The sequence below is a fragment of the Oncorhynchus mykiss genome, chromosome 10 (assembly GCF_057628025.1).
Source record: "Oncorhynchus mykiss isolate SJ-2025 chromosome 10, ASM5762802v1, whole genome shotgun sequence".
Taxonomy (NCBI): domain Eukaryota; kingdom Metazoa; phylum Chordata; class Actinopteri; order Salmoniformes; family Salmonidae; genus Oncorhynchus; species Oncorhynchus mykiss.
The window spans coordinates 23,744,334-23,769,374 of NC_143031.1; the positions used below are offsets into that span (position 1 = coordinate 23,744,334).

General features: G+C 45.1%; 1 protein-coding gene and 1 long non-coding RNA gene across 9 annotated transcripts in view; one reads left to right on the forward strand and one right to left on the reverse strand.

The window, feature by feature from the left end:
* LOC149979968 (uncharacterized) overlaps window positions 1–14,001 on the reverse strand; it is a 70,288-nt gene extending 56,287 nt beyond the window's left edge. Inside the window, exons 1-2 of the long non-coding RNA XR_016483625.1 lie at window positions 13,883–14,001; window positions 13,453–13,514 (exon numbers count right to left, since the gene is read on the reverse strand). This is a non-coding gene — a long non-coding RNA (uncharacterized LOC149979968). The remainder of the gene's footprint in view (window positions 1–13,452; window positions 13,515–13,882) is intronic.
* LOC110533527 (protein turtle homolog B) overlaps window positions 4,746–25,041 on the forward strand; it is a 192,222-nt gene continuing 171,926 nt past the window's right edge. For all 8 annotated transcript variants that reach the window (XM_090186172.1, XM_090186171.1, XM_090186177.1 and 5 more), the window contains exon 1: window positions 4,746–5,108. In XM_090186172.1, coding sequence (XP_090042298.1) covers window positions 5,045–5,108 — 64 coding nt within the window. In that variant the 5' untranslated portion in view covers window positions 4,746–5,044. The remainder of the gene's footprint in view (window positions 5,109–25,041) is intronic.

Genomic DNA, 25,041 nt, shown 5'->3' on the forward strand with positions numbered 1-25,041 from the left:
TAGCATGAAATGAGTTTTAAAATGGCTAAATCTTCTCTTTGCACCATGGTAAAATGTGTAGAATTGCAGCAAACTAGCTTTAAAACAACATTTTCTCTACACCCCATGGCAAAATGGGTAGCAACTGCGGCCCTTCATGATGAGTTCAGATTTTTTGTGGCCCCCACTCCCATCAAAGTTGCCCATTCCTGGACTATATTGACTTGAGACATCTGTTGCCAATTCCCTATAACCTTCTCACTCCAAGAACTATATTGCTAAACACACCCTAGAACGAGAGTTAAAAGGAACTTACCTTCAGGCACCATTCGGACCGGGGACCCCTTGACATCCACCTTGGTGCTGCTGTTCGCCTGCTGTGGGAAAAAGAAATCACAACGCTCTCTATAGCCCTTCTAAAGGAAAGTACATGTTTAGAAAGTGCGAGTGTGACACCAATTGTTGGCCAGTACATGCTCTAATTGTATGTTTTGTGTCCCCTACAACTACAGACACAGGGGTCATGCCTGACGCAGCTGTGAGAGGCTACACCCAGCGCTAAAACCCAGCAGGCCCAGCATAGAGTGAGAGATAGCCCTGCAAGTAGCCACCAAATCTGCTATTGATGACTGAACCAGTCATTGACTACCGGACTAGCTATCGATTAACGACCCATGCTTGGGAGGAAGAGCCGAACCCTGTTTGGGTAGAGCCAAACAAACAAAACCTGCCTGGGTAGAGCCGAACAAACATATGCCAACGCTCTGTAAGTGAATCAACTGCTGTGTTAGTTTCCTCGTTGGTCATTGTTAGCCTATAGCCCTAAATCCTAGCTCCTTTATACATTGTGATACTGTGTATTGTCATTGTTGTAAAAGCTGAATTTATAATAAAGAACCTTTGATTGTACTTGGCTTGTCTCTGAGATTGTGTTTGCTGTAGGATTATAGAACTCTGTTTTGGACACATGCTGTAATGGTTTTCCTCCTCTTTGTCTGAAGAGGAGAGGAGAGAAGGATCAGAGGACCAATATGCGGCGTGGTAGGTGTCCATGGTCTTTATTTAAACACATAAACTGAACACTCCATACAAAACGATAAACGTACCGTGAATAACCAAAACCGAAAACAGTACCGTGTGGTGTAAAACACAGACACATAAACAATCACCCACAAAAACACAGTGAAACGCAGGGTACCTAAGTGTGATTCTCACGACACCTGCCTCTGACTGAGAACCATACTAGGCCGAACACAGAAAAACAACATAGAAACACAAAACATAGAATGCCCACCCAACTCATGTGCTGACCAACTAAAACAAACAATTAACACAATAACTAGGGTCAGAACGTGACAGTACCCCCCTCCCAAGGTGCGGACTCCGGCCGCAAAACCTGAACCTATAGGGGAGGGTCTGGGTGGGCATCTGTCCGCGCTGGCGGCTCTGGCGCTGGACGTGGACCCCACTCCACCATAGTCTTAGTCCGCCTCTGTGGTCTCCTAGGAACGGCGACCCGTGCCGCCGACCCTGACCTGGGAACCCTAAACAAAAGGCCCACCGGACTGAGGGACACCTCTGGACTTACGGGGTAGCTCAGGACTGAAGGGTAGCTCAGGACTGAGGGGTAGCTCAGACCTGAGGGGTAGCTCAGGACTGAGAGATAGCTCAGGCTGGTTGACGGCTCTGGCAGCTTCTGGCTGACTGATGGCTCTGGCAGCTCCTGGCTGACTGACGGCTCTGGCGGATCCTGGCTGACTGGCGGCTCGGGCGGATCCTGGCTGACTGGCGGCTCTGGCGGATCCTGGCTGACTGGCGGATCCTGGCTGACTGGCAGCTCTGGCGGATCCTGGCTGACTGGCGGCTCCACGCTGACTGGCGGCTCTGGCGGCTCCACGCTGACTGGCGGCTCCACGCTAACTGGCGGCTCATGACAGACTGGAGACTAGCAGCTCTGGACAGACGGGAGACTCTAGCAGCTCTGGACAGACGGGAGACTCTAGCAGCTCTGGACAGACGGGAGAATCTAGCTCTGGACAGACAGGAGACTCTAGCAGCTCTGGACAGACGGGAGACTCTAGCAGCTCTGGACAGACGGGAGACTCTAGCAGCTCTGGACAGACGGGAGACTCTAGCAGCTCTGGACAGATGGGAGACTCTAGCAGCTCTGGACAGACGGGAGACTCTAGCAGCTCTGGACAGACGGGAGACTCTAGCAGCTCTGGACAGACGGGAGACTCTAGCAGCTCTGGACAGACGGACAGCTCAGACGGCGCTGGGCAGACGGGCAGCTCAGGCGGCGCTGGGCAGACTGGAGACTCCGGCAGCGCTGGAGAGGAGGAAGGCTCTGGCAGCGCTGGACAGAGGGGCTCTGGCGCCTCTGGACTGAGGGGCTCTGGCGCCTCTGGACTGAGGGGCGGAAGCTCTGGCAGCACCGGACAGGCGGGAGACTCCGACAGCACTGGAGAGGAGGAAGGCTCTGGCCGCGCTGGACAGAGGAGCTCTGGCAAAGTAGTTCAAAAGTAAAAAGAAGTTGCAAAGTTGCTAATTAGCTCAAATGCTAAAGTGGTCCATCATGTGATTCAAACATGCAATGTTTGGGTTGCTAGACCTTCGCATTACACATCCACCCATCCTCCCTGACCAACCTTGATTCTATCATTTTTGTCTTAAGTAACCTACAGCCTTTATCTGTGATTAACCACTGCTCAGTCGCCAACAACTGGATCTTCCGGTCTTCTGGGGAAATGTAAAGAGAGCCTGTGACGCGACTTCCGCTTTTAGACATTAACAAGACGACAATCCATCCTAAATCCTCCTCCACATTTATTGGATTGGTTGAACAGTGCAGAAGAGAACCTTCCCCGACAGCTTTTTTGTTGTTGCCATCAACACCATATGTTGGGAATCTAGTTTCAGGAGTTTCTTTTTCACATCCTACGTTAGGTTAATCTGTGATTGAAATGCACTGTATACACATTTGTGTGGTGGACACAAAAAATGTGTCTGTCACTAATTTTCAAAAGTAATTTGTCTATTGCATGATAATTTGTGATAGTGGGTTGTATCATTAGGCAACCAGCAGAATATTAATCATTCCTTTAAAAGTTCAGAGCTTGTTAAATGGATTTATACTGTACAATCAATCAATCACGTTATGCTAACAGTGTGCAAGAGTAAATCTTACATAATGACACGTTTACATTGATTAGGTAAAATATTTAGTTTTGTCACTTAGTTGAAAGGGCTGTAGCTTTGTAGGGCAATAGAAAATAATATATTATCATGCATTAAACTTTATTTGTCCACGATCCCCTGTCCAAGTGTATTTTGATGCCAAAGAATTATTGGGCCCAGCACGTAGAAATAAACATTGAAGATGAGAGATACAGTGCATCTTGGTTAAGTGTCAACCTGAGTGCTGCCCAGCTGTAAAATGTCATATAGAGGCTGGCATAATTGAGGGTCAGAAAGCATTGGCAGTCCACCAATGCTTCCATTAAAAACGTCTGAAATAGCAAACCATTCCCACTGTACGAGGCCTACTAGCTACGGAAGAAAGTGTCCATATTACGACTGAAGGATTTACTGTTGTTTGCATAGTGCTACTTTGCAAATCATACACAAATTACTTCCTTACTTATTGTTTTAACACTTTTAATACTAATATCTTCTCCCAATAGTTTAGAAATTGTGTATTATGTGGTTTAAAATCAAATCCACTGGACTAAACATATATTATTTAAAGCTCTTATGATGGTATTTAAACCCTCACAGTAAAAAAAACCCTCATTACTCCAGATTAATTGGCACGTGTTTACGTTTCAAAGTGTGTTCTGCATGTAGGCTACACTAATATAATGTACCTCTGAAATCTTCTGTCCACACTGGTAACACATTCGGCTAGATATGCATTCATAAAGCCTTTAGAACAGCCTACATAGGACATTAACCAATCATATGGTATAGTACACACAACACAATAAAAAGCTCATCAAATAATGTTGTAATTACACAAATAGTTAATAACTTATTACAAAAGTGTAATAGCCTACGACTGGTGGGCTAACTATTAGAATAGATATTCTCTGCGGTGGAGATACAGAATAGTTGTGCGCAAGCAATTACAATTTGACCTATGGAAAGGGGAACTATCCTCAGAAAACACGAGAAACTATCGAGATGTGTTCTTCACGGACTTATGAGCAGTATCTTTAGACGTTGGCGTAGCTCTACTCAGGGCTATATCAGAATGACGCATGTTGCGCTTCGGTTGATGGCAATATTGAATTATAGTTCCATGTAGGAAGTAATCCAATATTCCTGAACGCCATGAATCAGTAGAAAATATTTTAATTAAAGTCTGTGTCAATAAACGATTAGTGTATGATAAAGTAGCACGGTGGACCGCTCACCGTCAAGTGTAGGAGCGCGAGCAGGTTGCACCTGCAAGTCGCCTCATTGTTTTTGCATCAAGTCCCATGAAGATGGAAGACATATTTGGAATCCTAACTCTCCGCTCGTGTTAGTGAGTGCAATTATGTTTTAGATAGAGGAACTTGCCTATTCGATCCAGAACCTATCACTCTCTCTATCACTGTTATTGCGCATGATTCTGCGGCTCTTGTACAACTTCACGCTCCAACTCACCTTGAAACAGGGCTCGTCTGGTATTCCGGTAGTGCCTCCAGAGCGACAGTGGGGAAACCAATCCACGCCCCAAACCCTCCCAAACTCACCAATAAAAATAATGCGGAGGCGGATCTAATAGCTAAATTGTCATGCTCGGTTTCATGTTAGATTTGCCATCTAGACGCGTCTGCTCTCCTCTCAGTGTTGCAGGTGCTCTGTCTAAGCGAGAGAGGATGAGAAAGGAGTGCAGGGGAGGGATAGAGAGAAGGAAAGCGCCGGTGAAAAAGTCAGCAGTATGGTGCAGGGCATGATAAAAATGATATCAACAGCAGCAGATAGCGCGTTTATTGACCTGGGGGCTCCGCAATGAAAGGTTTCTTGCAAGGGACACTTTGAGATATGATGAGGTTTCTTTCTGGTTGGCAATAGTACTATGATTTGGCATGTGGTCACTTTGATAGCAAGTGTATTCAGCACCCGAGGAACGGCAGCTCAAGGTGAGTTGAAGTGCAATATTTTATACTGCTTGCTGATTAAGTTTTATTGTGGATATGTTTAAAAGGGTATATGGCTTTCAGAATGATTGGTTGTTTGCCTGTCGTAAATGTTGTCCACAAGTAATTAACAGAAGTACGAAAATTTAGATGATTAAATTGGACATGCAATGTGTTTGAAGTGCTTGCACCTGTTTCGAAGTGTCATGTTGCAAAATGGTCTCAGAGTATTTACTATTATTCTGTACGTAAATCCAAGACACTCCATTTAGTATGATATGTTTCGTTTGGTTGAATGATGAGACGAGCACAAATTAGGAGGAAAAGTAATACAAATTATTTTAATTATGAATAGCTATGTCCAGTATCTAAATTAGGATAATGGAGGTGGATAATAAGACATTAACAGCACTAATCATGATATATATCACTAATATATCTAATAATATGGTTTGGGCATGGATTGTCATGCTGCTATAAATTTGATTAACCCTCTTTAGGTAGCTGCAGAGGCGCATGCAAAGCACCATCCTGATTCTCAATAGTGTTGTAAGCTACAGTAAGCATATTGACTGGTCTATAGCTTTTTGTATGTTTAAAAACGCATGGTTAGTTCAGTGTGTTATAGATTCTAAAACACCCGTCCTGTAGAGTTTTCTTTTGACTTCCTTCATCGCAAAATGCAGGCATACTTGTATGTTTGTGCTACCAACTATGGTAATACATAATGTCTTGCCAAAACAGGTAAAGTGATAAATGGACACATTTTCATCCCAATATACCGGTCTCTTATATGGACTCAATTTGCCCAGTACTTCCATATTTGTCCACTGGTTGGAGGGATCTTTGATATTATCAAATTGCTGCAACATGGTACATTGTACAGTATATTGAAGTATGGTGAAACATGCGCAAGTAAGTTTATACTGCATATATCCATTGACAGTTGACAGTTCATTTTTGGTTTAATAATCAAGAGGTCGAGTTTACTTTGACAGTTAGCCTTTCCTGCTGTGTAGATAACAGTTACACGTAGCCTACAGCATTCATTACAATAGTAGTATATCTTCCTTTCACATGTAGTCCCATTCAATGCAGTATCAGCCAGGCAGGCAGCAGATGGTTGTCATTGCTAAGAAGACGAGGACAGTACAGTGAGTGACGCTGTGCTGCTGGTGTTATATGCCTCTGGGCGACTGAGGACTGACTGTCTGTCACCTTGCTCTGCCGCTCCTGCGCTCCTGTGCATATGTTCCCCGTCTCGGCGTTACAGACAGACAGTCACTGAGCTCTAGAGCTGTACACACTCACATACACACCAGCAGAAGCTGGCTGTACTACGTTCTTCTGCCCGAACGCTCTATCTCAAGCTGTCAGCTGGCAAACGCCATCCTCGACTCTGGCCAGCGATAACCCTGGACACAAGTTCTCTCTTTCTGCCCCCCCGTTAATCTGTTACTCTCTCCCCGTCTTAAGTCTCATCTACTGTCTTTCTGTCTGCTCCTCTCTCTGTCTGTGCATCCTCTTCCACCCCCCCCCTCCCCCCCACACACACCCTCCATCTCTCCCCCGTTCTTTGGTCAGGTGCTTTCTCTAAATTATCTTCCTCTCTGCCTCACTCGCTTCCTCTGTCTGTCTGTCTGTCTCTCCTGCCACCTATTTCCCTAGCTCTCCACACAAACTCAACACCCCCCACCACCATTTAAGTTGGCTGGCTCTAAGCAATATGGGATGACAGAGTGGGGGGGCGTGGGAGCATGGAGAGCGTTGTTATTGGAGGCCTGGAGGGGTGCATGGCAATCGGCTGCTAGTATCCACACTCCACTTGTTACATTCCCCACATAGCCCCCCTGAGGGAATAGTGAGTCTTTAACCATGATATGAGCATATGCCCACTAACAGGATGGCGCTCTCCCCCCGTAAAACTGATTATGATTAAGCTGTGAGTTAAATGCCACTCTGGTGCTCCACCATAATGCACATGGCACAGGTGCAGAGTGGCCAGGTTGTGTTGGGTCAAGGGGCGGGTTGGAACATCACTTGACCCCCAGGATCGTTTCTCAGGTCTGTGTGTGTGTGTGTGTGTGTGTGTGTCTGTGCATGTATTTGTGCTTGCATGAGTGGGCTATATGTCTTGCGTGTGTGCAGACCGGGGAGAGTAAAGAGTGTAAACACACAGGAAGAGATTTAGTTAAAGGCATAATGTTAGAGATTTCAGTTCCTAATACTTTTACTGCCTCACAGGGCCATTTAATTTTTTTTTTACTTCAGTGGTATGTATACACATTGCAAAAGAGGAGATTGGAGAGAGTGGGCGACTGTTGATGACCTCACAGAAACCTTAAGACTAGTTACTAATTAACCAAAAATAGGAATGCTGAGACAGCCAATTTAAAGCAATCGATTTCATTGTGAAGGTTCGGTATTAGGTGTGTATGTGTCTGTGTGAGTGAGCGCGTGAGATTGGTACAACTTTATAAATGCAGACAGATAATATGGTTCGTTCGACATGGTGTCGGTAAAATTCAATATGCAAGAAATGGTGGTGGAAATGCCTTTATGTGCAAATATTTATATAACCATCACATCGAAGTAAACTAGGTGTCATATGATAATAGTCACAGTGTGTGGTCCTCCCACTATGACTCAGAAAAGCATGCAGTTTATTGGACAGTAATTACATTTTGGACAGTAGTTACACATAATGGAAACAGGTAATATATACATTAAATTATGACAGATTTACTTAATTTACTTGTTTTGTTCGAACACTATTGAATTGAGAAATAATCATTAGAAATAATTATGTAGAAATAATTCATGTTTCGAACACAACTGGGTCAAATACCTCCAAAATGAATCAATTACTCCTTTGCAATAAATATCAAGGGTCTTATTCTGATGACATGATGATCGATACTTGACTGCTGTATGACAAATACAAATAATCTTGCTATTTTGTCCATAATAATCTCATCATGTTGTAGGCTAGCCGCACTGTATCTGTGAGCTGTTGGCTAGAGCGCATGTACCAAGACCAGAGTGGGCACAATCGCCCTATGTGACAAAACCATCAGTAGAGTTGAAAATGCGATGGAACCCCAGTTAACTTGTATCGATCGGTACATGGTAATTGAACTGCAAAAGTTATTTTTATGTGCACTACGTCATCACGCACAGACTTTTAACAAGTCAACTTTATGGAAACACCTCTGGTGGGGAAATGCGCACATTGTTTTTATGCGTATTTTAGATCCAGCTAGTTAGAGTGAATTTGTGTTTGCATGTATGATGTGTCCATATGTGTGTGTGTAAGGTGTGTGCATTTAGGGCATTCCTAACACTGCTGACAGGTTTTAATCATGACATGGATATTCAAGTGACATGGTCACTTGGTGTTCCACATACACACAACAAATCACATAGCATATGTTGTATTTCATACGACAGTGATTGCTCCACTAAAGGTTTTGCGATTATGCTGCGGTACTTAGAGGTAATTTGTGGTTTAATATGGTACCCTGCGTCACCACTTAATTGCTCCAGACCAGCGTAAGGGGGAGTTAGAGCACTGAATGGGCGACATAAACCTAAATAGAAACTGATAATTGTGCACGACTTCAGTATTACTTATTAAAACTGTTGCTACACTAAGTTTTTTATAATTTTATTTTGTAAGGATAATTTTGATCTTACTGTAGTACTGTAGCCCACTCCCGACCGGTCATGTTGTACAGTGCCTAGGTGGCGCAATAGTCTAAGATGCTGCATAGCAAGCTGTGTTGCTACAGATGCTGGTTCAATACCTGTGCTGGCCTCGACTGGAACACTTGTGAGATGACTGTAGGTCTTTGGTTTCTCTCCCTCTAAAAACAGAAATTATTACAGTGGGGAGAACAAGTATTTGATACACTGACGATTTTGCAGGTTTTCCTACTTACAAAGCATGTCTGTAATTCTTATCATAGGTACACTTCAACTGTGAGAGATGGAATCTAAAACAAAAATCCAGAAAATCACATTGTATGATTTTTAAGTAATTCATTTGCATTTTATTGCATGACATAAGTATTTGATACATCAGAAAAGCAGAACTTAATATTTGGTACAGAAACCTTTGTTTGCAATTACAGAGATCATACCATTCCTGTAGTTCTTGACCAGGTTTGCACACACTGCAGCAGGGATTTTGGCCCACTCCTCCATACAGACCTTCTCCAGATCCTTCAGGTTTCGGGGCTATCGCTGGGCAATACGGACTTTCAGCTCCCTCCAAAGATTTTCTATTGGGTTCAGGTCTGGAGACTGGCTAGGCCACTCCAGGACCTTGAGATGCTTCTTACGGAGCCACTCCTTAGTTGCCCTGGCTGTGTGTTTCGGGTCATTGTCATGCTGGAAGACCCAGCCACGACCCATCTTCAATGCTCTTACTGAGGGAAGGAGGTTGTTGGCCAAGATCTCGCGATACATGGCCCCATCCATCCTCCCCTCAATATGGTGCAGTCGTCCTGTCCCCTTTGCAGAAAAGCATCCCCAAAGAATGATGTTTCCATCTCCATGCTTCACGGTTGGGATGGTGTTCTGGGGTTGTACTGATCCTTCTTCTTCCTCCAAACACGTCGAGTGGAGTTTAGACCAAAAAGCTCTATTTTTGTCTCATCAGACCACATGACCTTCTCCCATTCCTCCTCTGGATCATCCAGATGGTCATTGGCAAACTTCAGACGGGCCTGGACATGCGCTGGCTTGAGCAGGGGTACCTTGCGTGTGCTGCAGGATTCTTTGAGACTGTGGTCCCAGCTCTCTTCAGGTCATTGACCAGGTCCTGCCGTGTAGTGCTGGGCTGATCCCTCACCTTCCTCATGATCATTGATGCCCAACAAGGTGAGATCTTGCATGGAGCCCCAGACCGAGGGTGATTGACCGTCATCTGGAACTTCTTCCATTTTTGAATAATTGCGCCAACAGTTGTTGCCTTCTCACCAAGCTGCTTGCCTAGTGTCCTGTAGCCCATCCCAGCCTTGTGCAGGTCTACTATATTAACTCTGATGTCCTTACACAGCTCTCTGGTCTTGGCCATTGTGGAGGGGTTGGAGTCTGTTTGATTGAGTGTGTGGACAGGTGTCTTTTATACAGGCAACGAGTTCAAACAGGTTCAGTTAATACAGGTAATTAGTGGAGAACACGAGGGCTTCTTAAAGAAAAACTAACAGGTCTGTGAGAGCCGGAATTCTTACTGATTGGTGATCAAATTCTTATGTCATGCAATAAAATGCTAATTAATTACTTAAAAGTCATACAATGTGATTTTCTGGAATTTTGTTTTAGATTCCGTCTCTCACAGTTGAAGTGTACCTATGATAAAAATTACAGACCTCTACATGCTTTGTAAGTAGGAAAACCTGCAAAATCGGCAGTGTATCAAATACTTGTTCTCCCCACTGTAATTCTAATTAACATACTGGCTTTATTTAGAAATTAGTAACTATGTCTCACCCAAATCAAGTCAAAAAAAAATTGTCACATCCACATGGTTAGCAGATGTTAATGCGAGTGTAGCGAAATGCTTGTGCTTCTAGTTCCGACAATGCAGTAATAACCAACGAGTAATCTTACCTAACAATTCCACAACTACTACCTTATACACACAAGTGTAAGGGGATAAAGAATATTAATATATATGAAGAAATATGAATGAGTGATGGTACAGTACAGCATAGAAAAGATGCAGTGGATGGTATCGAGTACAGTATATACATATGAGATGAGTAATGTAGGGTATGTAAACATTATATTATATTAAGTGGCATTGTTTAAAGTGCTAGTGATACATTTTTACATCAATTTCCATGTTCTCGCTCATTTTATGTTATTTTAAAACGAAATAATCGAAATAAGCTATTATCATTATTATTCATTTAAATCAAATCAAATCAAATTTATTTATATAGCCCTTCGTACATCAGCTGATATCTCAAAGTGCTGTACAGAAACCCAGCCTAAAACCCAAAACAGCAAGCAATGCAGGTGTAGAAGCACGGTGGCTAGGAAAAACTCCCTAGAAAGGCCAAAAACTAGGAAGAAACCTAGAGAGGAACCAGGCTATGTGGGGTGGCCAGTCCTCTTCTGGCTGTGCCGGATGGAGATTATAACAGAACATGGCCAAGATGTTCAAATGTTCATAAATGACCAGCATGGTCAAATAATAATAAGGCAGAACAGTTGAAACTGGAGCAGCAGCACGGCCAGGTGGACTGGGGACAGCAATGAGTCATCATGTCAGGTAGTCCTGGGGCATGGTCCTAGGGCTCAGGTCCTCCGAGAGAGAGAAAGAAAGAGAGAAGGAGAGAATTAGAGAACGCACACTTAGATTCACACAGGACACCGAATAGGACAGGAGAAGTACTCCAGATATAACAAACTGACCCTAGCCCCCTGACACACAAACTACTGCAGCATAAATACTGGAGGCTGAGACAGGAGGGGTCAGGAGACACTGTGGCCCCATCCGAGGATACCCCCGGACAGGGCCAAACAGGAAGGATATAACCCCACCCACTTTGCCAAAGCACAGCCCCCACACCACTAGAGAGATATCTTCAACCACCAACTTACCATCCTGAGACAAGGCTGAGTATAGCCCACAAAGATCTCCGTCATGGCACAACCCAAGGGGGGGCGCCAACCCAGACAGGACGACCACATCAGTGAATCAACCCACTCAGGTGACGCACCCCTTCCAGGGACGGCATGAGAGAGCCCCAGTAAGCCAGTGACTCAGCCCCTGTAATAGGGCTAGAGGCAGAGAATCCCAGTGGAAAGAGGGGAACCGGCCAGGCAGAGACAGCAAGGTCGGGTCGTTGCTCCAGAGCCTTTCCGTTCACCTTCCCACTCCTGGTTCAGACTACACTCAATCATATGACCCACTGAAGAGATGAGTCTTCAGTAAAGACTTAAAGGTTGAGACCGAGTTTGCGTCTCTGACATGGGTAGGCAGACCGTTCCATAAAAATGGAGGTCTATAGGAGAAAGCCCTGCCTCCAGCTGTTTGCTTAGAAATTCTAGGGACAATTAGGAGGCCTGCGTCTTGTGACCGTAGCGTACGTGTAGGTATGTACGGCAGGACCAAATCAGAGAGATAGGTAGGGGCAAGCCCATGTAATGCTTTGTAGGTTAGCAGTAAAACCTTGAAATCAGCCCTTGCTTTGACAGGGAGCCAGTGTAGAGAGGCTAGCACTGGAGTAATATGATCAAATTTTTTGGTTCTAGTCAGGATTCTAGCAGCCGTATTTAGCACTAACTGAAGTTTAAGTAGTGCTTTATCTGGGTAGCTGGAAAGTAGAGCATTGCAGTAGTCTAACCTAGAAGTGACAAAAGCATGGATTAATTTTTCTGCATCATTTTTGGACAGAAAGTTTCTGATTTTTGTAATGTTATGTAGATGGAAAAAAGCTGTCCTTGAAATGGTCTTGATATGTTCTTCAAAAGAGAGATCAGGATCCAGAGTAACGCCGAGGTCCTTCACAGTTTTATTTGAGACGACTGTACAACCATTAAGATTAATTGTCAGATTCAACAGAAGATCTCTTTGTTTCTTGGGACCTAGAACAAGCATCTCTGTTTTGTCCGAGTTTAAAAGTAGAAAGTTTGCAGCCATCCACTTCCTTATGTCTGAAACACATGCTTCTAGCAAGGGCAATTTTGGGGCTTCACCATGTTTCATTTAAATGTACAGCTGTGTGTCATCCGCATAGCAGTGAAAGTTAACATTATGTTTTTGAATGACATCCCCAAGAGGTAAAATATATAGTGAAAACAATAGTGGTCCCAAAACGGAACCTTGAGGAACACCGAAATTTACAAACCATTCACAGAGACAAACTGATATCTTTCCGACAGATAAGATCTAAACCAGGCCAGAACTTGTCCGTGTAGACCAATTTGGGTTTCCAATCTCTCCAAAAGAATGTGGTGATCGATGGCATCGAAAGCAGCACTAAGGTCTAGGAGCACGAGGACAGATGCAGAGCCTCGGTCCGATGCCATTAACCTTTCTGATCTCCCCATCCCGGATCCGGGATCGTGAATACAGACTCAAGCTCATTACCATAACGCAACGTTAACTATTCATGAAAATCGCAAATGAAATGAAATAAATATGCTAGCTCTCAAGCTTAGCCTTTTGTTAACAACACTGTCATCTCAGATTTTCAAAATATGCTTCTCAACCATTGCAAAACTAGCATTTGTGTAACAGTATTGATGGCTAACGTAGCATTTAGCATTAGCATTCAGTTGGCAACATTTACACAAAAAAACAGAAAAGCATTCAAATAAAATCATTTACCTTTGAAGAACTTCAGATGTTTTCAATGAGGAGACTCTCAGATAGCAAATGTTCAGTTTTTCCTGAAAGATTATTTGTTTAGGACAAATCGCTCCGTTTTCTGCGTCACGTTTAGCTATGAAAAAACCCCTGTATCCAGGATTGTGTAAATCTATCAGCAAGCTCATTAGCATAACACAACGTTAACTATTTATGAAAATCGCAAATGAAATGAAATAAATATGCCATCTCTCAAGCTTAGCCTTTTGTAAACAACACTGTCATCTCAGATTTTCAAAATATGCTTCTCAACCATAGGAAAACAATCATTTGTGTAAAAGTAGCTAGCTAGCGTTAGCATTTCGCGTTAGCATTTAGCGTTAGCATTAGCGTTAGCATCCAGCACGCAACATTAACAAAAACATAAAAGCCTTCAAATAAAATCATTTACCTTTGAAGAACTTCTGATGTTTTCAATGAGGATACTCTCAGTTAGATAGCAGATGCTCAGTTTTTCCAAAAAGATTCCTTGTGTATTAGAAATAGCTCCGTTTTATACATCACATTTGGCTACCAAAAAAAATCCGAAAATTCAGTCCTCAAAACGCGAACTTTTTTCCAAATTAACTCCATAATATCGACTGAAAACATGGCAAACGTTGTTTAGAATCAATCATCAAGGTGTTTTTCACATATCTCTTCATTGATACATCGTTCTTGGACACATGCTTTCTCCCCTGAATCAAATGGTAAAGTAGAAGCAGCTGGCAATTGCGCACCGAATTCGACGCAGGACAACAGGCGGACACTTGGAAAATGTAGTCTCTTATGGTCAATCTTCCAATGATATGCCTACAAATACGTCACAATGCTGCTAAGACCTTGGGCGAACGACAGAAAGTGTAGGCTCATTCGTTGCGCAATCACAGCCATATAAGGAGAGAATGGAAAACAGAGCTTCAGAAATTCTGCTAATTCCTGGGTGATGCATCATCTTGGTTTCGCCTGTAGAATGAGTTCTGGGGCACTTACAGACAAAATCTTTGCAGATTCTGAAACTTCAGAGTGTTTTCTTTCCAAAACTGTCAAGAATATGCATAGTCGAGCATCTTTTCGTGACAAAATATCGCGCTTAAAACGGGAACGTTTTTTATCCAAAAATGAAATAGCGCCCCTAGAGCTCTAACAGGTTAAAATGTAATTTACCACCTTCACAAGTGCCGTCTCTGTGCTATGATGGGGTCTAAAACCAGACTGAAGCATTTCGTAGACATTGTTTGTCTTCAGGAAGGCAGTAAGTTGCTGCGCAACATCCTTTTCTAAAATTTTTGAGAGGAATGGAAGATTCGATATAGGCCGATAGTTTTTTATATTGTCTGGGTCAAGGTTTGGCTTTTTCAAGAGAGGCTTTATTACTGCCACTTTTAGTGAGTTTGGTACACATCCGGTGGATAGAGAGCCGTTTATTATGTTCAACATAGGAGGGCCAAGCACAGGAAGCAGCTCTTTCAGTAGTTTAGTTGGAATAGGGTCCAGTATGCAGCTTGAAGGTTTAGAGGCCATGATTATTTTCATAATTGTGTCAAGAGATATAGTACTAAAACACTTGAGCGTCTCTCTTGATCCTAGGTCCTGGCAGAGTTGTGCAGATGTAACCGGTGCTATACTGCACCGCTGTAACTCTGCGTTGTGTGTGGTTGATAGAGACTATAAACGTGGACTTTGGAGATCAGGTAGTTTTAATCAAGCAGAACTGACTCTCTGCATGTTGCATCTGCATCCAAAAGGAAATAAAACATTTGTAGAGCACATCTGTTCTGAGAATCGTCGCCTCTTTCTCTCTGTGCATCAAAATTATTTTTGGAATACAAAAATTAATACACTCTCTCCTTATTATACATAACATATTTTACATTGATAAAACCACATACCTGCATCCAAAAGGAAATAAAACATTTGTAGAGCACATCTGTTCTGAGAATCGTCGCCTCTTTCTACAACAGATGCACAATAGGAGGGACTGGGATCATTCGAGGAGCTAGCCATCGTTCACACATACAATAGCCTGCTAATACCTTAGCTAGCTATTAACCACATGTTGAATTCAGAATGTTGATATCATCCTAAAAAGTACAATTACAAGTGCATCTTAACAATACCATCCACTTATGAGTAACCTCTAAATATACATCATTATTCATGAACAAAACATTGTGTGTATGACTTTGTACTTAAAAGAATTAAACTTTTCTGAAGACAGAAAAAGCGTGCCTACCTCTCTCAGTGCATCAAAATGATTTGAGCACGAGCACGCCGGGCAAAACGTAAGTACACACTCCCCTTCTCCCAGGATGCAGGCATGCATAATAAATCAACACAACATATTGATATATGAACCTGGTGAAATTCACATAGTACTTTAACAACTGTTACACAGACTCAGGACAACTGAGCTTTGAAGGAATACGCAGATTTAAAGAGGAGTCCGTAATTTGCTTTCTAATAATCATAATCTTTTCCTCAAAGAAGTTCATGAATTTATCACTGCTAAAGTGAACGTCATCCTCTCTTGGGGAATGCTGCTTTTTAGTTAGCTTTGCGACAGTATCAAAAAGGAATTTCGGATTGTTCTTTTTTTCTTCAATTAAGTTAGAAAAATAGGATGATGGAGCAGCAGTAAGGGCTCTTCGGTATTGCACAGTACTGTCTTTCCAAGCTAGTCGGAAGACTTCCAGTTTGGTGTGGCGCCATTTCCGTTCCAGTTTTCTGGAAGCTTGCTTCAGAGCTCGGGTATTTTCTGTGTACCAGGGAGCTAGTTTCTTATGAGAAATGTTTTTAGTTTTTAGGGGTGCAACTGCATCTAGGGTATTGTGCAAGGTTAAATTGAGTTCTTCAGTTAGGTGGTTAACTGATTTTTGTCCTCTGGCGTCCTTGGGTAGACAGAGGGAATCTGGAAGGACATCAAGGAATCTTTGTGTTGTCTGTGAATTTATAGCACGACTTTTGATGTTCCTTGGTTGGGGTCTGAGCAGATTATTTGTTGCAATTGCAAACGTAATAAAATGGTGGTCCGATAGTCCAGGATTATGAGGAAAAACATTAAGATCCACAACATTTATTCCATGGGACAAAACTAGGTCCAGCGTATGACTGTGACAGTGAGTGGGTCCAGAGACATGTTGGACAAAACCCACTGAGTCGATGATGGCTCCGAAAGCCTTTTGGAGTGGGTCTGTGGACTTTTCCATGTGAATATTAAAGTCACCAAAGATTAGAATATTATCTGCTATGACTACAAGGTCCGATTGGAATTCAGGGAACTCAGTGAGGAATGCTGTATATGGCCCAGGAGGCCTGTAAACAGTAGCTATAAAAAGTGATTGAGTAGGCTGCATAGATTTCATGACTAGAAGCTCAAAAGACGAAAACGTCATTTTTTTTTGTAAATTGAAATTTGCTATCGTAAATGTTAGCAACACCTCCGCCTTTGCGGGATGCACGATGAATATGTTCACTAGTGTAGCCAGGAGGTGAGGCCTCATTTAACACAGTAAATTCATCAGGCTTAAGCCATGTTTCAGTCAGGCCAATCACATCAAGATTATGATCAGTGATTAGTTCATTGACTATAATTGCCTTTGAAGTAAGGGATCTAACATTATGTAGCCCTATTTTGAGATGTGAGGTTTAGAATTTAGAATTATATAAAAGCCCCTTGGATATTCTCAGATATATCATTTAAACAAAATTTTTGTTGCACTTCCACCCAGCTCCACGACCACGGCTAAAACCTTGTTGAGATGATCAATGTATTTGTTGCATTGTTGTATCGGCAATTTCTCGAGCCAAAACATTTTGATGGCCTCAAAAGTTTGGACACACCTACTCATTCCAGGGTTTTTCTTTATTTTTACTATTTTCTACATTGTATAATAATAGTGAAGACATCACAACTATGAAATAACACATATGGAAACAGTTAAGAACAAATTATAATTTACAAGGACAGGCTACTCCTTCCTACCCGTCGGGGAATTGAATCCTGGTCTTCCGCGTGCCTACACGACATGGGGATTCTTTAGCTAAAAAGCACAGCACTGTAGTCTACAACCGTCATGTTGAACAGCGCCATATTTTCCATTCCATCCTATTGGAGACCCAGAGGGTTTTTGTTTTTCTTGGAATATAAACACCATAATATTAATCTAATTAATTAAGCAACATTTCTTAAAATCAGTCCCATATAGTATGCTCTTACAAAAATAGGTTTTAAATTCTCTAGTACAGCCACTATTGAAGGCTATCAAATGCTTCTCAAAGATGCCCTCTGGTGGTCAAACTATCACTAACTAGCATTAATGGTACCAGTGGTTGGCACTTAATCTTAAGGATCGGCCCTTTTAAAAAAAATTATTTAGCCTAAAATGACATACCCAAATCTATCTGCCTGTAGATCAGGCCCATTTGATACCCATTTGATTTGTTACCATTTGAAAGGAAACACTGTGAAGTTCGTGGAAATGTGAAAGGAATGTAGGAGAATATAACACAATAGATCTGGTAAAAGATAATACAAAGAAAAAAACCAACCGTTCTTTTGTATTTTCTTTGTACTTTCATCTTTGAAATGCAAGAGACAGGCCATAATGTATTATTCCAGCCCAGGTGAAATAATAGTTTCTGTTCAAAATGTTGCATCTTCACAAAGTCCTTTGCTGTTGTTCTGGGATTGATTTGCACTTTTCGCACCAAAGTACGTTCATCTCTAGGAGACAGAATGTGTCTCCTTCCTGAGTGGTATGATGGCTGCGTGGTCCCATGGTGTTTATACTTGCGTACTATTGTTTGTACAGATGAACGTTGTACCTTTACCTACTCTGGTACCTGATGCTCAACTTATTAGTATTATTATGTGGCCGGTGACACTTTAAAGTCCAATATCTTGAAAACTTGACTGCTGACATCCAAAATATTTTAGGACTGTATCAACAGTGGACTTTTGAAAAAAAGATCAAAAGTGTAGAAAATGTTTTTGGGAAACCGGTGCTCTGGCTCTCGAAGAGTGAGGCCTTGGCCAGTATTTGAACCTGCATAAGTTCATAGGTTCTTCAATACATTTTTGTAGAGATATTTTTGCACATGGTTCTTTATTATGCTACTATGCATCTAATGGGATGTATTTTCTGGTGAGTAGTTAACCAGTATGAGAAAGAAGTCCATTATGGAGAGATGTGGGTCACTGCTTATAAAGATTTTCTTGAACTAGATCTTAAAAAGATGCTTAAGGAATTTGGTAGAGCATTAAGAGCATAGAGCAGTAACACATAAAGCTACTTTTCATCTTTCCTCTAGTTCATGGTTGTTTATGCTTGTTAGCATAATAATATGCTTTTGATAGAGTCCATGTCCCGCTAAAGGAAGTCCTTCACCCTGTTTGAGCTTGATGGGAAGTACAGTTGTAGCCTCCCCTCTCGCCCAGGGCAAATGCCGTGCTCCATAAAAGTCACCAACCTTCAGACATCAATCAGCTGAAATTTGGAATATGAAAGATTGCCTCAGGTCCTAAGCCCCCTGGGATCCAGACTCCATTTTGGGTCACTGAGAGAAACCAGTTTCTATGGTTGAGGTGCCTTCTGGACCAACTGATGCTAGAGTACTGGTGAAAGATGCTCCAGATGAAGATGGGTGGGAGCCTTGTGGAACATCTTCAATTATGCATGATTCTACTCCACAGAGCTTTAATGTAGTAGTAAGGTCAGTGTGTTATTATTTCAGTCTTGTCAACACTGAAAACCACCCAGTTCACATTTGCAACAAAGTATATTGCTGTTTTATTCATGTTGCAGTGGTGGATAACACACACTATTTTACCTGTCTGTTTCCCCTCTCCATGTCTGCTGGACGTCTAACCATTTGGAGTAGAAAATTGCTAATTGACCGATAAGGTAGCACATGTAGCCCTGTCTCAGTGTTTCATGTTGTTAGTATGATTTATATGATTAGCTATTGCCTTGTTGGAAGATGTCTTATGCAGACAGGGGTGCTAGGGCAACTTGCCAAACTACCTCAAGGTTAAGCAAGTGTCTTGTGTCTCAAAGGACAAAGCTGTGGCATTCAATTTCTTAAAAATATATTGCACTTCAAACAATGGCTTTCCACAGCAAAAGAAGACAGGAATCCACATTTCGTTTTTAGTCTGGCAGATTAGTGGCTTCATGCATGCGTGCATGTGCTCAAGTGTTTGACGCCCCACCGCTTAAGTCTTTTGGGAAAAGCTCAAGTCTGTACAGGGAAAAGGACTTCCTCACCTTGTAACTTCCTGCATGCCTTAAATTATGTATCAGCCAGGAGGGAAGGTGGAGTAGGAGGGAGACGGGCGGGTAGTCTCTTGGCCCCGTGTACTGATCTCATGAAGGATGGAGACAGGAGCTGATAGTTGGGAGCCATTGATCGGCATGTTAATGCTATACTTGTCCTAATATGCATCGACAGGCCCACTCCACGGCCCACAAAAACCTGTGGTGGGATTGGACTTGGAGCCGCAGTTGCTACAGCACAGGCCTATTACCTGACTCGCAGTCGACTGAAAGTGTGTTTGTTTAGAGGAGCATTTGCACTCTCATATGTTTGCGAAACATCTCTTCTTGTCGCAGTTCAGTCACATTTAAGCTTGTAATCACTTGGGCCAAAGGCTGCAAAGGGAGAATACAGATCAGGCATATTGTCCAGAATATTAATTGTTGTGGCAAAGGCTTTGGCTTTTTCAAGGGTGAGAAGTCCCACACCCTGTTTCAACTCAGCGTCTTTCATGGCTTTTCAGTTAATTGACTGCTTGGTTGTTGATGACGTGAGTACTCTCCTCACAGCTGCTGAACTGCCTTGATGGAGACAAGCTTGATGTGGGTTGCAAAACGCCATGCACTGGTGGTTGGCCATCTTGCCTCTGCTGCAGTGATGCCTTTGAACTCATTTAAACTATGAGGTCACTACCCAGGCCCCCAGGGCCCGCATGGAGGGCCAGGTTGGTAAGGGAACGCTCCTCTATGACTGTGTTTGTTTGAGATCACACCAGCAGAGAGGGATTCTACAGTGGGGACTATGTATTAGGAGGACAAAACATAATATAACAGCCAGGCCCTGCCAGGGTCCGTGGATTTTAGAGCGCTGTTGTCGATTTCAAATAGGTGAACATTGATTCATCCTCTGTTGGTGCCATGGACCCAAGTGACAATCCTTTGCCTACCCAGTACCCAGTAATTGAGTGTCAGAGAAGTGCATGGATTAAAATGTTGTGATGTTCTCCATCAGAGATCAAATCAGTTTCATCACAGTCTTCTGTATTGCAATGTTTTATGGCATACATTACAGTTTATATGTGTTTTAATTTTCCATTCATTCCAATATGTTACATTCATTTCAATATGCCATTGATCAGTGCTAGATCCCCAGTAAAATGGCTGGTGAAAATTATTAATATTACCTGGCAGGAACAGCTGGGATGAATTACACCCATTTGCTGATTAAGGCTAAAGTATTGGAGGTAATGGAGCTGTACATCATATAGCAACGGCCTAATGATTAAGAGCGTTGGGCCAGTAACCGAAAGGCTGCTGGTTCAAATCCCCGAGCAGAATAGTTGAAAAATCTCTTGATGTGCCCTTGAGCAAGTTACTTGACCATAATTGTTCCTGTAAGTCACTCTGGATAAGAGCATCTGCTAAATGACTAAAATGTAAAAATAGCTGAAATGTTTGTCCAGAAGTTGAAAGCCTAGTTCTCTGTAGTCTGATTGTCTGTCCCTCAGCCAAGTTCTTTGTCAATGATCTGCCGTATTGGATGAGGAGCATACGCTCCCGGGATTGTGTGAATGTGACAGTTCAGTGTGTGCACCCAATTTGTTTCTGTTGGTGTGTGCATATGACATGCGTGCATAGAAAGATGTGTACGAGTGTGCATATGTGTCGGTATGTGCGGAAGTGGGTACATAGGTCAGTGTGCTGAGGGGTGACTGTTGTAGATTTGTTTTTCTGGCGTGCATGCACCTTTGTGAAGTGTGTGTGTATTAGAGCTTATGAGTGAGGGTTCATATGCATCAATGCAATGAAAAGCCTCACAACTCCAAGCCTCCGTTAGAATTTTGCAGAGGCTAGCATTTGCGGCAAATGCAGAAAAACAGTTCCCCAAGCATGGCGGCCCACTAATTGACTGTAATCTACACCTCTTTGGCAGCGGCCACGCCTATATCCAGGAGCATGTACTACTCGCCATCATACTGTACACTGAGTCCCACACACTATACTACCTGTTTTTGGGAGTATGTGCAGCCAAGCACCACCACTACCCCTAGTCCGGGGTTATCTGGCAGCTTGGGCCTACTCTGCGGCAGCTGTCCACATGCAGAATAAGAAGATTAAGACATCTTATCCTCCATGCCCGCAGTTTGAGGGCCCTTGATTAGAATTCCACGCTAGTGTTCACTACCTAATTGGCCTGTGTGCTTCGTTTGCTCCGGGCTTTGGTTGTGGTGGTAACAAAATTGTGAAGTGCGGTAGAACAAAACTGCATTCCATGGCAATCCTATTTTAGAAACATCTTGCGATGTCCTGTCTGTGCACAAACTTGTGCTAATATATTGATGTTGGAGGGAGCTTTGTTTCACATTACAATTAGACACCTGTTGACCTTAGGCCAGTGTCTCTTCCCCAAAAAATATCAGGGGCTAGTGGTCTTTGGTGTTCTGCCATTGGTGACCTTTTGAATTTAAACTAATACTTGAGAACTGATTATTGATGTACTAGAACTATCTGATAGACCAGTCTGAAACACTCCACAGAACACTATGGTACTGGTCTATGGACAAAGGTGGTTTAGAAACAATAATAATTTAAAATAAATATTGTAACGATTCTCTTCTTGTGAAGTAGAGGCGGACCAAAGCGCAGCGTGGTGGTTGTTCATTGTAATTTATTGACGACACTATACATGAACAAACTAACAGCCCTGTCTGGTGCAAACACAAAAACAGGAACAATCACCCACAAACACACAGTGAAACCCAGGCTACCTAAATATGGTTCCCAATCAGAGACAATGACGAACACCTGCCTCTGATTGAGAACCATATCAGGCCGAACATAGAACTAGACAAACTAGACATGAAACATAGAATGCCCACTCAGATCACACCCTGACCAACCACAACATAGAAATATACAAAGTAAACTATGGTCAGGGTGTGACAGTACCCCCCCCCCCCCAAGGTGCGGACTCCGGCCGCAAAACCTGAACCTATAGGGGAGGGTCTGGGTGGGCATCTGTCCGCGGAGGCGGCTCTGGTGCTGGACGTGGACCCCACTCCATAATAGTCTTTGTCCACCTCCTTAGCGTCCCTAGATAGGTGACCCTCCTAAGAGACAGCTCGGGACAGAGGGACAGCTGCTCGGGACAGAGGGACAGCTGCTCCGGGCGGAGGGGCTCTAGCGGCCCCTGGCTGACTGGCGGCACTGGCGGCCCCTGGCTGACTGGCGGCCCCTGGCTGACTGGCGGCACTGGCGGCCCCTGGTTGACTGGCGGCGCTGGCGCTGGGCTGACTGGCGGCACTGGCGGCCCCTGGCTGACTGGCGGCACTGGCGGCCCCTGGCTGACGGGCGGCGCTGGCGGCCCCTGGCAGACGGGCGGCGCTGGCGGCCCCTGGCAGACGGGCGGCGCTGGCGGCTCCTGGCAGACGGGCGGCGCTGGCGGCGCTGGGCAGACGGGCGGCGCTGGCGGCGCTGGGCAGACGGGCGGCGCTGGCGGCGCTGGGCAGACGGGAGGCTCCGGCAGAGGCGCCGGGCAGACGGGAGGCTCCGGCAGAGGCGCCGGGCAGACGGGAGGCTCCGGCAGAGGCGCCGGACAGGCGGGAGGCTCCGGCAGAGGCGCCGGACAGGCGGGAGGCTCCGGCAGAGGCGCCGGACAGGCGGGAGGCTCCGGCAGAGGCGCCGGACAGGCGGGAGGCTCCGGCAGAGGCGCCGGACAGGCGGGAGGCTCCGGCAGAGGCGCCGGACAGGCGGGAGGCTCCGGCAGAGGCGCCGGACAGGCGGGAGGCTCCGGCAGAGGCGCCGGACAGGCGGGAGGCTCCGGCAGAGGCGCCGGACAGGCGGGAGGCTCCGGCAGAGGCGCCGGACAGGCGGGAGGCTCCGGCAGAGGCGCCGGACAGGCGGGAGGCTCCGGCAGAGGCGCCGGACAGGCGGGAGACTCCGGCAGAGGCGCCGGACAGACGGGAGACTCCGGCAGAGGCGCCGGACAGACGGGAGACTCCGGCAGAGGCGCCGGACAGACGGGAGACTCCGGCAGAGGCGCCGGACAGACGGGAGACTCCGGCAGAGGCGCCGGACAGACGGGAGACTCCGGCAGAGGCGCCGGACAGACGGGAGACTCCGGCAGAGGCGCCGGACAGACGGGAGACTCCGGCAGAGGCGCCGGACAGACGGGAGACTCCGGCAGCGCTGGAGAGGAGGAAGGCTCTGGTAGCGCCGGAGAGGCGGGAGACTCCGGCAGCGCTGGAGAGGAGGAAGGCTCTGGACGGATGGGCCGGAGAGACAGCCTGGTACGGGGAGCTGCCACCGGAGGGCTGAGGTGTGGAGGTGGTGACGGATAGACCGGGCCGTGCAGGCGCACTGGAGCTCTTGAGCACCGAGCCTGCCCAACCTTACCCGGTTGAATGGTCCCGGTCGCCCTGCCAGTGCGGCGAGGTGGAATAGCCCGCACTGGGCTATGCAGGCGAACCGGGGACACCGTGCGCAAGGCTGGTGCCATGTAAGCCGGCCCAAGGAGACGCACTGGAGACCAGATGCGTAGAGCCGGCTTCATGGCACTTGGCTCGATGCCCACTCTAGCCCGGCCGATACGCAGAGCTGGAATGTACCGCACCGGGCTGTGCACCCGCACTGGGCTGTGCACCCGCACTGGGGACACCGTGCGCTCCACAGCATAACACGGTGCCTGCCCGGTCTCTCTAGCCCACCGGTAACCACAGGAAGTTGGCTCAGGTCTCCTACCTGGCGTAGCCATACTCCCTGTTAGCCCCCCCCCAAGAAATTTTTGGGGCTGACTCCCGGGCTTCCATCCACGACGCCGCGCTGCCTCCTCATACCAGCGCCTCTCCGCTTTCGCCGCCTCCCGTTCTTCCTTGGGGCGGCGATACTCTCCTGGCTGAGCCCAAGGTCCTTTACCGTCTAATTCGTCCTCCCATGTCCATACCTCCTCGCGCTGCTCCTGCTGCTGCTTTTTCCTTTGCCCATTACCACACCGCTTGGTCCTGTTGTGGTGGGTGATTCTGTAACGATTCTCTTCTTGTGAAGTAGAGGCGGACCAAAGCGCAGCGTGGTGGTTGTTCATTGTAATTTATTGACGACACTATACATGAACAAACTAACGAAAAAACAAGAAACGTGAGAACTCAAAACAGCCCTGTCTGGTGCAAACACAAAAACAGGAACAATCACCCACAAACACACAGTGAAACCCAGGCTACCTAAATATGGTTCCCAATCAGAGACAATGACGAACACCTGCCTCTGATTGAGAACCATATCAGGCCGAACATAGAACTAGACAAACTAGACATGAAAC